Raw genomic sequence first — 14,797 nt, forward strand, 5'->3', positions numbered from 1 at the left:
AGATGCCTTCAGGACGTCAGGGGAGGGAGCCCGCAGATGAGGCAGAAACGGCAAGAACCACGTGTGGGCCCCGAAGACGGGCCTGCAAGGCTGCGATCCCAGCACCAGACCTGACCAGCGAGCACAGGGTTTCCAGAGGAAACACGCGGTGGAGACGCTGACATGACCGCAGAGGGGTCAGAGCATCGGCCGAGCGGGGACGGCAGCCGCGGGGTCTGCGGACTGAGTCCCGTCCTGAAAGTTCCACCACGGGAACGATGCGATCGGGCTGCATCGCATGTTCCAGAGAAGTCATTCAGGAAAGGAAGAGCCCAGCAGTGAGGCAATCTTGTCTTATTTTCAGAACCTGCCATGGCCCCACCTTCAGCCCCGAGGCCCTGACCGGTCAGCAGCCGCCAGCAGGGAGGCCAGACCCCCCCCAGGCAGCAAAAAGATCAGACTCACTGGAAGCTCAGATGGTTAGCATTTTTAAAAATGCTAAATAAAGTATTTTCTAATTAAGATAGATATATCTATGTATGTAGACACACTGCTGCTGCACCCCGCATAGACTACAGTCTCCTGTAAACATGACTTTCAGCACACTGGGAAACCGAATGGCTCCCTGGACGCTCCTGCCGGCGACCCTGGCCCCACCGCAGTGGTCCGGAACGCGCAGGGTATGTCCCAGGTGTGCCTGCCCCACGGGGTGACCGCTCGGTGGGAGGAGCACGGGGAGAAAACTACCCTGCAGCTGGGCCAGCCCAGGGGGTGGTCGGGAGGGAAAGGCATTTGAGGACAGGAATTGTCTTGGTAAAGATCCAGGTGTGACCAGCTCAAGGTGTCCTGGGTGATGTCACACTGGGCAGCCCAGTGCATGCTGGCTGCATGGAGAGGCCGGCCTGATGGGGTGCGGGGAGGGATGATGCATGGGGTCGTGGGGACTGGGTGGGGAGGTGTGGAGAGGGGGGGCGGGCTCAGGTGTGGGGGGTGCTATGAAGGTGAGTTTGTACCGGTTGGCAAGAGCTGACTAAACGGATCCTGATTCTGCAGGCTGGCTGATTTTCCATGGGGGGACGGGAGGTCTGAAATCAGCCATGGTGGGGATATTTATACCATGGAGATGGGCAAACATCACAAATCGTGTTTTCGGAGCCCATTGAAAAACCTGTACGAGCATGTGCGTGCTGCAGACACACGAGTGCCAAGTTGCTAAGAGGCATAGGGAGCGGCCCAGCCCCTCGTGTACACGCGCACTCACCAGCCTCAGGTTCTTCATGGCCTGCGGGAACATGCCCTGGTGCAACTGCAGCTTGCCGACCTTCATGACCTGCACGCCTCTGACCGGGTGGCTTCCTGGGAAGAAGATCCTGGAAGGAAGTGAAGGGCCAACAGTGTGAGTAGCTCTCACCTTTGCAGCCAGTGTTCCATCATGAGACCAGGAGAGGGTGGCCGACCTTGGCTGGACACACTGAAGCCACTGAGAAAGTCAGCTGTGCAGGTGGGGGCAGGGGGGGCCGGCTCCCGGGAAGACAGGGCTGGAATGTCTCTAATAAACACTGTGGAAGAGACACAAGGTTGCACCTGTGTGTTTCCAGCGGGGGGGGGGGGGGGTGGAGGGACCAGGTGCCCACCTTGCGGTCGCCTCTCAGGACACTCCAGCACCTGGGACAGCTTTGGAGCAGAAGATGGCCACTCAGTACAAACTGAGTCCAGAACGTTCACGGCCCCCCACAGAGATGCCACCGCGCCCTTCTTCTGCCGCCAAACCCTCGGAGCCCCAGTTGCAGGGTCATCACGGGACCTGTGTGTTTATACCTCTCTGGATGACCAAGCTGGATGTGGGGCCCCATTCAAGTCTGCTGGGCCGTCCCACTGTCAGAGGACCTCCAGACACACTGACCTCTCCCCCCCCCCCCGCCCCCGACAGAAGAGGGTGCATAGCAGACAGAAGAATGGAACCTCAGGGCTACATTCCAGACCTCCCCCTGCTTCAGGGTGATTCAACAGCGATTTATTATATCACTAAAATGTGCACAGCTCGGCCACTTCTGCACCCCCTTCCCCACATCCTCTATCCTTAAGAGTCTAAACTCCTGCTGCATGTCCAGGACTGTCCTGGGGCTGGACAGGCCTGAGCTTTCCCTGCAAGGCCCAGTGAGCCCACCAGACACAAGACCAATGTTCATGCCCCAGTTACAAGGTATCCCAGGAGAGGGTGTGATTCAGTGCCGAAGTGAGGCCTGCCTGAGTACGTGGTAATGCTCAGCTCAGGGGGGCGGAATTGGACTGAGAGAATAATATGGCAGTTATGAAGAGGGATTGCTGACTGACAGTTGGTTGGACCAGGAAGGTTGCCCAGAGGAAGGAGATAGAATGCAAAGCATCCCCTAAGGATTTGGGTGAATGTGGCTGGGTGGGGGGAAGGGAAGTGCATTCTAACCGTTCGCACAAGCTCGGGCAAACTCCAGATGCTGCTTGTCCAAAGACTCCAGGTTCCGTTCTGAGGGTCATTGCTCACTGAGGGCTTGCTGTGTGCCAAGTACTGTTCTAACACTTTTCGCTCGTGAACTCACAGAACCCACATTTAAGCTCTACTGTGTAACACAGATGAGCTAGATTTACCAGGAGATGCATATATTCCAGTAGGTGTGCACATGTCTACAGCTGTTCCCCCTTCCTGAACCTCAGCTCTCACCCACGTGAAATGTGATACAGAAACTCCTCTCATTCGTGGTCTGAAAAAAGCCTACAGCAGTACCTGAGCCCGAGGTACTTAAATCAACAGAAGGGCGGCCATGCTTCTCCCACCAAAGGGAGGGAAGGGGAAAAACAAAGGAGACACCTGGGTCTTGGATTTTTCTTTATCTCTTGAGGACGCCTGGACATCAACCACTTCACCTTTCACCCCCTATAAAAGGAACATCATTATCTACTTGTGTGGAAAAGATTTTAAGATCCCCAGACAAAAGGCTTAAGCACAGGACACCATTATCAGGAGTAATTGCCCTGGACACTTTCCTCAAAAGCACACCTGGATTTGGGATGTTATTTTATTGCTATGAATGTGGACTAATTAAATTTAAAAGCCAAAAAGTAATTTTATACTAAAATCATTCCACTAAGTGGATGTGTCATGTCCATCAGCAGTAGGAAAGAAAATCTTTGGTTCTGTCACAGTACAGAAAGTGGCCCACGATTATACAATGACAGGTACCTGCTCTGGTTGCTTAAAGATATTAAGAAACAAGGTGAAGCTTCATCTGGAGAGGAGGAGGAGAAGGGGTCTGTGCGGGGACAGTCTGTGTTTGGGAGCTGTGTGGCCGGCTTGCTTCCGGAGGTCCCCCAGCCACCATATGCAGTAAGAGCCACGCAGCACCCCGAGGAAGAGCAGGGAGGCTCACCCCCGCCGAAGAAGATCCGCAGCGAGGCCTGCGTGACGGCAGGGAGAGACGGGGGCCCACGGCCGGACTCAGTCACCACTGCCGGGCATCGAGGCCAGCTAAGTGCCTCACCCAGAAATGGCCACCGAGGGGCCCCAGCAGTACAGGGGCCAATGCAGAGGAGTCTGAACAGGAAGAAGATGGGAAGGTGCACCCATGAGATGCCACATTCTGTGCCCCGTCCAAGGACAGTCCCTGCTCTAGTGGGGACACAGTCTAGTTGCAGAAATGAAGCCAGATTTAAAAGAATAGCCTAACTGTGTTTCAGAGTAATCAAATAGCTCTAGTGCATGATTTTTAGCTGATAAACATGAAACGGTGGTGGAATTAGAAAAATCATTTGTTTTCAACTCCTGGTAAAATAACTGATCTAGGAAAAACGTATCACGAGATGAAACGGGGGCGGGGGACAAGGAAGGATGGAGAATTTTACATTGGGTGGATGACATCATTACGGTGTAAGAATCAGACATTGCGTGCTCTCTGATGCCACACAGCAGGAATGGTTCCGCACTAGCTGTAAAGCATCCTTGCCAGAACCAACCAGCCAGCCAGCCAGCCAGCCCTGAATTTAATCAAGCTCAAGAGTTAAATTCCATTTCCCAGGAAAAACAAAGGAGAGAGGATCAAATAAAAGCGACCAGCTACCTCAACCCAGAATTTCAACTGGTCAGTGGAATGAAATGAAAAAGATGTCAGGGGAGGAGAACACTGTAGATTAAAAGAGACTCAAAAGATACAACCAAATGTAATATATAGACCTTGTGCATCTGAACTTAAAATAACTATTTAAAAAAACGTTTTTGGGGTACCTGGGGGTGGCTTAGTCGGTTAAATGTCTGACTCTTGATTTTAGTCATCACCTCAGGGTTTGTGAGTTCAAGCCCCACCCTGGGCTCCACCCTGACAGCACAGAGCCTACTTGGGATTTTCTTTCTCCCTCTCCCTCTGATCCTCTCCCCTGCTCTCTCGCTCTCAAAATTAATTAAATATAAATAAAAAACCTTTCTGAGAAAATCTAGGAACTCTGACTGTGAAATGGCATTATCACCATGTAAGAACACGTCCACCTTTTTCTGAGATGCAAACTTAAGTATGAGTGGATGATAAGATGTAATGTCCGATATTTGATTTAAATTTCTTCAGCAGAATGTCTCCCTTCATGGAGGGCTGGCTTGTTTCAGACCAAACTCTTTGCTAGAAACAAGAGAAGTTAGACAACATTTACAAAGAAAAATTACTTGAAGGTATCACAGACCCACTGAGGCAGAGGGATCTGGAAGAGTCAAAATGCAGAAAGAACAAAAGCTCAGGAAGGTTATCCTGTGTTTGTTGCTACTTTTTAGGCTCCCCAATTGAGCAGAGAGGTTCAGGAAGTCTCACAGATACAGACACACAGAAACTGGGGCTCAGGGTGTAACAGGATGAACAGCAGCCCTGGTAAGCATCCTTGGCTTTGTTTCTGACCCACAAAGGGCTACAATCTAAGAACATTGCTAAGCCAGAAATAGATCATCCTTCACAAAGATTGAACCAGTTTGAACCCTGATTGAATTATGGTGATCTGTTCCTACAGACTTTCAGAAGCAAAAGTAAATTCCCTTTGAAATAAGATGTCATTCCAAACCTAAAATTATCCCAATTTTTTTCAACAGTGTACCACAGTCAGTAAAATTATAATCAGGCATACGAGAAGAAAAGAGCTATCTGAAAGCCAAGAGAAAAAACCACAATGAAATACACAGAGCTATAGATACTCAAAATATTTAGGTTCTCATACATAGACTTTAAAATAAATCTGCAAAATATGTTTAAGAACGTAAATAATTAAAAATAATTTTAGCAGAAAATCAGAAATAAAGAATCCTCAGTGAAATTTCTCGAACTGACAAATAGAAAGCTGGAGTCAAGAACTCAATAGTTCTCAAGAACTCATCAGATATGTCACAGCCAAAGAAAGAATTAGTAAACTGGAAGGCAGGTCAAAAGAATATATCTGTTGCAAAACGCAGAAAGGCAATAAAATGGACCAGAGCCGTGAGTCCCTATCTGTGTCCAAAAAAGGATGATCCTGGGTTCTAGCCACAAGTGAATCCTCCCCTCCTATTTTGTCTGTTATACATGCTGTTGGCTCCACACCACTGACAGGTGAATCTGCCACCCCCACCCTCTCCTCCCACCCCCCACCACCTGAGTTTGAGAAATTAAAATTCATGTGCCTTTCATAATTCCACCCCCATGAAAACAGCATTTTTTAACATTATAGTGCTATTTTGTCTCATTGCAATTAGATTTTTCTTGGGTTTATTTTATCCCACAAATGAGTATTTGGGATCACTTCCTTATGCAAAGAATGTATTTCCAATTCTAAATAGGTCTTCCACCCAAAGGGCAAGACTTTCTTACTCTTAGAAGTTTAACAATTTATAGTTGTTTGTACATGACCTATTTATAGTACATGTCCTATTGTTAGAATCTCTAAAAAGAGTTTTTTGTTTATTTTAAATGTTCATGTAATTCATGCTCAGGACCAGAGGTTTTACTGTGGATAAATTCGAATAAAGGAGTTACAATATTTAGGTTTAGGATCTTGCTTCTTCCAAGTATTTAGCTGAGTGACCACTTCACATCACAATTAACCTGGTGCTAAGACAAGGGATGGGAGAACCCTTGGAAATGTTCACAACTACCTACAAACACAGGCTAGTATCATTCAGTGTTGAGGGCCAGTGAATGTATGGGAATTACTTGGAATGCCCTGTTACAACCTCATTGAGATAAAAAAGGGAAAAAAAGTTGCTTGATTTTATTGCAAAGCTAAAAAAAAAAAAAAATAGCCCAGTAGCACCCAGTAGCATAAAAAGTGATTTTCCAACAGCCAAAGGCCCACTTGGATCACCTGTATGTTTGCCTGTAGGTTTTTTTTAAATGCAAACTGAATGCACAGCAATGCCGAGAGGCTTGGCGGGCACCGCAGTCACTGCGAAGTCTCCGGTGAGTGGCCTAGAGCCACCTTGTTAAGGAAATACTTAGTTGCAGATGGGCTGAGCATCCAATTTTGAACCTGAAAGTTTGTGTTTTCATCTTCTTTTTGAAAAGTGAACCGAGAAGATACTGCCCATACCTTCTTGGCAACTTTCAAATTGTGTTCCAACTGTTTTCGGTTACTGCTGGGTCTGTGCCCAGATTTTCTCACTCACTGGCCAGTCCTGCTTACATGCGGTCTGGGGCGCTGGCGCCTGGCCAGCAGCAGGGAGACGCCCCCAGGCCTGCCCCTGGAGCCGGTGCCACATGGGCACGTGGTCTGAACTGGTGGGAGTCCTCTAGGCGGTCCTCCGTCGTACAGGAACAATGTCCTTTTAGTGCTCACTGTGCTGACAGTGCTGCTGTTCACCTGGCCTTTGACATTCTTTTGTAGGGTGTGAAATATTTAACATTTTGAAATAGCTCAAAAAAGGCCAGCCAGCATGATTGAATTATACTATAACTGAGTTATGAAGCCCTCAAGAAAAAATGGCTGAGAGGTTTATTACTTTAGTCGTGCTTGTCCTGCATAAGCTCTGTTTATGCATGTACCTGGGCAGTAAGACACACCTCTGAAGTTCCGATGGAATGCATACCCTAAAGCCCCCAAATATCTGAGTATATAGGTGGTCACCTCATCCTGAGATCACTGCCCAGAAAAAAATTGGGAGCAGAAATGTGAGCACCTGGGTGGCTCAGTCCATTAAGTGTCCGGCTCTGGATTTCAGCTCAGGTCACGGTTCGTGGGATCAAGCCCCATACTGGGCTCTGTGTGGACAGTGAGGAGCCTGCTTGGGATTCTCTGTCTCCCTCTCTCTATCCTCCCCCAAGTAAAAAACATTTAAAAACATTTATTTTCATTAATTTATTTGTTTGAGCATCTTAATCCAAATGTATAAAAATCAGGTTGAATGCTATTCCTGATAACATGCGGCTTTGGCAGCCATTCTAATTGTCTCACTGAGAACGATGTAAAATGCTGGATAAGATATTTTTAAAAGTGGTAAAATGCTGGCAAGACAGTAAAGACTTGTCCGGCCAAATTCTCAGTGAAGAGGGAGCCCTGAGAAGTGAGTAGAACGGCGGAACGATGCTAATCTGGAGCCTCTGGCTCCACCTGCTTTGTGGAGCTTGGGGGACACAGTGTACCCAACACTGCGGGTCCAACAGAGGATCCTCCCTTCTTGCCAAATGCAGAGACAGACTATGTTCAAAAGAGTCACAGGAAGGCCAACAGAAAGCCACAAGCCAGTAGGATACTATCCCCAATGTCCCCAGGACACAAAATTCCTAATCTCGTGTATTTCCTCAAAAATATCTTTCCCGAATCTGAATGTACAGCTAAAGGGTTCAGGGTTACTTTCTGAGGTGATGAAAATGTTCTAAAATTAAATGTGGTGATGGCTGCACACAGCTATGAATATACTGAACTGTATGCTTTTGATGGGTCAATGTATGGTTCTATGAAGTATATCTCAAAGTTATTTAAAAAAGGATGAGATGTTAGCACTGAAAATAAAATACTAAGGTACAGATCTAATGACATACATACAAGCTCTAGAAAAGGAAAGTTACAAATCTCTGATGAATGAAATCAAATAGCTAAATAAATGGAAAAGTATTCCATGTTTGTTGACAAGAAGACTCAATATTTTCAAGATGTCAGGTTTTCCCAATTTGCTCTATAGAGTCAAAGTGATCCCAATCAAAGTTCCAGCAAGTTATTCCATGGATATCAATAAACAAATTCCAAGTTTCTATGGAGGCAAAAAGACCCAGAATACCCAACACAACACTGGAGAAGAACAAAGCTGGAGGACTGATACCCAACTTCAAGACTTGCTATAAAGCTATAATAATCAAGATAGTGTGGTACTGAAGAAAGAACAGATCAGTGGAACAGAATAGGGAGCCTAGAAAGACCCACATGAATACAGTCCACTGACTTTTGACGAAGGAGAAAAGGTAACACAATGGAACAAAAACAGTTTTTTTCCAACAAATGGTGTGGAAACAGCTGAACACATACATTGCAAAAAGTGAATGCAAACACAGGTCTAATGCCCCCCACAAAAATGAACTCAAAACGGATCACAGATCTAACTGTAAAATGCAAGGGGCACCTAGGTGACTCAGTCGGTGGAGCATTTAACTTTTGATTTTGGTGCAGGTCATGATCTCCTGGTTCATGAGATAGAGCCCAGCGTCAGGCTCAGGACAGAGTGAGGAGCCTGCTTGGGATTTTCTCTCTTACTCTCTCTTTCTGCTCCTCCCCTGCTGTCTCTCTCTCACTAAACAAACAGACAAATAAAAATAGAAAATGCAAGCCATGAAACTGCTAGAAGATAATCCCAGGGACAACCTAGATAATCCTAGGTTTGGTGATATCTTTTCAGATACAACACTGAAGACAAGATCCAGGAAAGAAATAATTGATAAGCTGGAAAAGTGAAAACTTGTGCTCTGCAAATACACTGTTAAGGGAATGGGAAAGTAAACCACAGACTGAGAGAAAATACTTACAAAAGATACATCTGATAAAGGACTATTATCCTAAATATACAAAGAACTCTTAAAACTTAACAACTACAGAAATGGGCCAAAGGCCTGAACAGACACTTTGCTGAAGAAGAAGAGATGCAGATGGCAACTAAGCACATGCAAAGGTGCTTTCATGGTGTCACCAGGGAAACGCAAACTAAAACAACGCCATCCCACTGCACACCTTTAAGAAGGGCCCAGGTGCGGGACACTGATGCCACCAAATGCTGGCGAGGCCGTGGAGCAACAGGAACTCTCCTTCTCTGCTGGTGGGAATGCAAAATGGTACAGCTGCTTTGGAAGACAGTTTGCTGGTTTCTTATAAAGCTAAACATACTAAATAAACTCAACCACAGGATCTAGGAATCATACTCCTTGGTATTTACTCAAAGGGGTAGAAAACTTATGTGCACGCACGCGCGCGCACACACACACACACACACACACACACACACACACACACACACACTTACAGCAGCTTTATTCTTCACTGCCAAAACAGGGAAGCAAGCAAGGTGTCCTTCAGCAGATGGATGGATAAATAAACCGTGGCCCATCCAGATAAGGGACTATTATCTGATACTGAAAACAAATGACCTGTTAAGCTCTGAAAAGACATGGACAACTTTAAGTGCATATTACTAAGGGAGAGAAACCAAACTGAAAAGGCTACATTTCAATAGTAGGTCATTCTGGAAAAGGCAAAACTATGGAGACAAAAAAAAAAAAAAATCAGTGACTTCCAGGGGTTAGGGAGTGGGGGAGGGGCAAACAGGTGGAGCACAGATTTTAGGGCAGTGAAAATACTGTTAGATACCATATTGATGGACACATGTCATTATACATTTATCCAGATTCATAAAATGTACAACATCCAGGGCTAACCCTAATGTAAAGTATGGACTTTGGGTGATAATGATGTGTCAGTGTTGTAATAAACATATGGGAACATATGGGAAATCTTTGTACCTTGCACTCAATTTTGCTGTGAACCTAAATCTGCTCTAAAAAATAAAGTCTTGGGGCACCTGAATGGCTTAGTTGGTTACGCGTCTGACTTCAGCTCAGGTCATGATCTCACAGTTCATGAGTTTGAGCCCCGCATCAGGCTCTGTGCTGACACCTCAGAGCCTGGAGCCTGCTTTGGATCCTGTGTCTCCCTTTCTCATTGCCCTCTCCCTCTCTCAAAAATAAATAAACATTAAAAAAACCCCAAAGTCTTAATAAGATAAAAAGAATATGAAATCAAGAGATTTTTGGAAAAAGAAAAACGGAGGCTCTATCACCAGCAGATGTTAAGAAAAGGAATTTCTGAAGGATGTACTTCTGGAAGAAGAAAAGTGAGCCAAGACAGAAGGTCTAAGGTGCATATAGGAATGAAGAACAAAAAGAATGTCTAATGTGGGCGAACCTTTGAATACGACAAATGAAACAGTAATTGTGTGGGAGCTAAAACCATGGTAGCAATAAAAATATACAATAATCATAGCATATATGTCAGTAGTAAAGAAAACAGGATTCAAGTACTCTTTTTTTAAAATGTTTTATTTTGGTTGCTGGCTTCTTAGGGGGAAGAGGGGAAGAGTTAAGGATGATAACCACACTCACGGCTTATGTGAGTGGTGAGTATCGCGTATGGTATTAGTTGGGTTGTGAGCACGCGGAGTTTTAGTTGTTAATCACCATTTATTGGAATTTGTTTCCAATTGGTAATACCAATTATACTGCTTTTTAAGTCATTTATTTTTGTTAGGTTTGAGTGTACTGAATTTGAGATATCTTTTATAATGCATTGGGGTAATTCACCATTTCTGATACCTATCTCTTTATAAATTCATTCATTCATCAGATATTTGTTGGGTTTTTACTGATAATGGTGCCAGACTTATATTAAAATAAAAACTCCGATGTTTTCTACTCAAAAAATAAAAATAAAAAAATAAAATGTTTTAATGTTTATTTATTTTTGAGAGAGAAAGAGAACGAGTGGAGGAAGGGGCAGGGAGAGAGGGAGACACAGAATCCGAAGCAGGCCCCAGGCTCTGACGCACTGAGCCTGACCCAGGGCTTGAACCCACGAACCGTGAGATCATGACCTGAGCTGAAGTCCGATGCTGAACCGACTGAGCCACCCAGGCGCCCCTCAAGTACTCTAAAGTCCTTCTATATCGAAGTAGAACATACAGTGGCTACATGCCTATTTATAACTCTTTAAACAGTTCATGCATGATTTACATAACCTTTGGAATGTATGATATACTTAACAATCAAAGTCTTGGGGGTGCCTGGGTGGCTCAGTGACTTCAGCTCACATCATGATCTCACGGTTTGTGGGTCTGAGCCCTGCATCTGGCTCTGTGCCGGGTGGGAACTTGCTTGGCGGTATCTCTCCCTCTCTCACTACCCCTCCTCTGCTTGTGTGTGCAAGCTCTCTCTCAAAATAAATATTTTTTTTTTAAAGAAGAGAACACTGTGGTTTAAAAGATATGCATGTCTTATCCTTGTCTGGAGGGGAAAATGATACTTAGAAAAATTAAAACCTCATAAAAATGCTGCATATTCTATATTGAATAGTAGACAAAACAGTCTGCCACTGATAATCTTACCAAGTTGTGTGTTTGTGTCTCTAATACGGCACGTCTGTATCTAACAGCATCCTGAGTGGTAGTGCTGATGTGAATGCCGGAAATGTGACTGGTCGCTTTACTGACACGAGCTGGTGCTCGTGCCAAGCGCTCAGGAGCCCGTGGCCTAGAAGAAGGTGGCACCGGTGTTGGGAGGCGCTGGGAAGCAGAGACTGCTCTGGTCTGGTTAATAAATAGAAAAAAGTCTGTTGAGCCATAAAAGCTGGCACTGCTTAGATGCAGAATTGTGAGAAAACGAGTGCACAGTGGGGGCTGGCAAACTCCAGAGCCAAGGCCAGCCCCCACTATGCCAGGTCTTCCCAATTTCCCTGGCACTCGGCCACGCCCCTTTCTGTGACGTCAACAGCTGCCTTCCTGACTCATTGGCGGAACGGAGGAGCTGCCTGTATGGCTTACAAAGCTGGAAGTATTTACCACCCAGCCTTTTACAGAAAAAGCTTGCTGACACCTGGTCTATAGTAAAGGGCTTTCTAGAAATAAGAGGCTGGGGGGAGGCTCTCAGACCAAAACAATACTCTATAATGGACATATTACATATTTCATTATACGGATATAATGAATGTATACTGGAAATGTGACTGTCTAGTTGTCTTTGTCACTAATGAGACTAAGATGACTTTACCAAATATAGTTAGAGCCCTTGCTACTTATCAGGCCCTGATCTAAGGACTGACTGTACCTGCTTCAGCTCAATTTATTCTAAAACAAATGTATGCACATGAACTTTGGTAATGATGATATGGAGTAATCTGAGTCTTCTCTGCAAAAACCAGTAAAAAACTGGACACAATCACCAAACAAAAAAACAAAACCCAACTCAGGGCATAAGAGATTGACCAAAGGTAGACAACAAATTGAGAAGTTGTTGATTCTTAAAAGAAAAAAAAAAAAACAATACAGCTAGAGCTTAGGGGAAGAAGAGACGTAAGGGCCTGCTTGCCCGGGCTGTGCCCACCCACCAACCTCCCCACACCCAGGATCGCCCTCGAAGGACAGACATGCGCTCTCCACACGTCTGTGGCTAGGAAATTGCACGCACCTAACGGACGTACAGGAAGCCTGGCAAAAAGTAACAAAGGGAGACAGAACCGGCTACACCTTTGAACGCACACACCTTCGCACACACAGCAGGGCGGGGAAGCTGTTTAGGTTAAAGGTGTTTGAGCCCCACCTGAGTCCACAGCCCAGGCTGATGCTAGACTACATGGTCCCAGAGGAGACCGCTAGGAAGCTAGGGCGAAAAGATAAACTGAACAAAGACCTCATGAATCACGCCTACCGCACGCTCCACAGTTTACGTCCAGACAGGTTACAAAACAGTGCACAACAAAACCTCCACCACCAGCCTTCAGAACAATAAAATAGAATGCAGAGTTAATACGTTATCTTAAATGTCAGTTAAAAAATTTCAGGCAGGCTGTTCTAAGAAGCAAAATGGCCCCCAAACAATGCCACAATCTAATCTCCACAGCGTGTGACTGTGTTGCCTTCCACAGCAAAGCAAACTGTGCACATGTGATGAAGGTTAGAAAATTTGCAAGGGAACAGTAGCCGAGGTTACCCAGGTGGGTCCGGTCTCATCTCACAAATGTGTAAAAGCAGAGACCCGTTCCCAGCTGCGGGCAGAGAAGGACGTGACGCTGACAGCAGAATCGGAGAGTTGTTAGGTTGTTGGTTTTGAAGATTCAGAAAGGGAACCATGACCCAAGGAGTGTGAGCAGCCTGAGAGGCAGACAAGGTAAGGAGACAGGTTTTCCCTGTAAAGCCCCTGGAAAGGAGCACAGCCCTGCTGGCCCCTTGATCTTGGCCCAGTGGGACCTGTGTCAGGCTTCTGACTGACAGAACTGGAAGAGAATAAATTTGGATTGTTGTAAGCCACTGAGTAATAATTTGTGACAACAGCAAAAGATAACTTGCAAAGTGCACGTAAAAGGTGGAACCATCTTAGGAACACAGGTGTTAAAAGAAACGGACTCCAGGGGGGCTCAGACACTAGATTTAGAAAGAAAAATCATTAAAGCAACTATGACAAACATTTCCAAGGAATTAAGTTATATTCAAAGAATTAAGGGAAAATCGTAAAAAAAAAAAAAAAAAAAAAAAAAGGACAGTGGGGGGATGTTTTGATGGAGAAAACCTGTAAAAAGAGCCAAATATAAATTCTAGAGTTAAAATGAAAAGTTCACTAGAGGGATTCAATGGTGGAGGTGATATGGCAGGAGAAATAATCAGTAAGCTGGAAGCCAGCTCAATAAAACATCACATCTGCAGAATAGAGAAAAAATAATTGAAGAAAAAGATAAATTTCAAATATCTATGAGAAAAAGCCAGGTATTTCAATGCGTGTGTAATGGGTATCCAAAAACAGAAAAAAGAGAATGGGGCAGGAAAAATAGAAACAATTATGTTCAAAACCTTCCCAAACTTAAGTAACATAAAATGTAATACAAATTTAAAATTTAAGTAATACAAAGTTTTAGCCTATATAGATCCAAGAAGCTCAACTATCTCCAAGTAAACTAAATGCAAAAAAAAAAAACTCATGTAGACACATCACGGTTAAACTGTTCAATGTTAAAGAGAAAATACTCAAAGGAGCAAAAAACAGACAAAACAAGAACACCTCATCACATATAAGGAAACAGCTGACTTCTTATCAGAAACAATGGATAGAAAATGTAAAAGAATAATAATGCTGAGGGGTGCCTGGGTGGCTCCGTCGGTTAAGCATCCGACTTCGACTGAGGTCATGATCTCACGGTTTGTGGGTTTGAGCCCCATGTCAGGCTCTGTGCTGACGGCTAGCTCAGAGCCTGGAACCTGCTTCGGATTCTGTGTCTCCCTCTCTTTCTGCCCTGCCCCCACTCACTCTCTGTCTCTGTTTCTCAAAATAAAATAAAGAAAAAAAAATAATGCTGAAAGAAATATGAAGTCAACCAAAATATCTACACTTAAAACTATCCTTCAGGGGCGCCTGGGTGGCTCAGTCGGTTAAGCCTCCGGCTTCGGCTCAGGTCAGATCTCACGTTCGTGGGTTCGAGCCCCGCGTCAGGCTCTGTGCTGACAGCTAGCTCAGAGCCTGGAGCCTGCTTCCAGTTCTGTGTCTCCTTCTCTCTCTGCCCCTCCCCCTCTCATGCTCTGTCTCTCTCTGTATTAAAAATAAAT

The 14,797-nt window shown here is 45.1% G+C and overlaps 2 protein-coding genes across 2 annotated transcripts in view; one reads left to right on the top strand and one right to left on the bottom strand.

The window, feature by feature from the left end:
• Positions 1-14,797, bottom strand: part of SMYD3 (SET and MYND domain containing 3) — a 694,896-nt gene that overhangs the window by 15,924 nt on the left and 664,175 nt on the right. The window contains exon 11 of the mRNA XM_029934863.1: positions 1,241-1,349. Coding sequence (XP_029790723.1) covers positions 1,241-1,349 — 109 coding nt within the window. The remainder of the gene's footprint in view (positions 1-1,240; positions 1,350-14,797) is intronic.
• The window catches only part of LOC115288664 (lipoyl synthase, mitochondrial-like), a 5,385-nt gene continuing 3,424 nt past the window's right edge, over positions 12,837-14,797 (top strand). The window contains exon 1 of the mRNA XM_029936142.1: positions 12,837-12,940. Coding sequence (XP_029792002.1) covers positions 12,837-12,940 — 104 coding nt within the window. The remainder of the gene's footprint in view (positions 12,941-14,797) is intronic.

Source organism: Suricata suricatta, chromosome 3 (genome assembly GCF_006229205.1).
Source record: "Suricata suricatta isolate VVHF042 chromosome 3, meerkat_22Aug2017_6uvM2_HiC, whole genome shotgun sequence".
Taxonomy (NCBI): Eukaryota; Metazoa; Chordata; class Mammalia; order Carnivora; family Herpestidae; genus Suricata; species Suricata suricatta.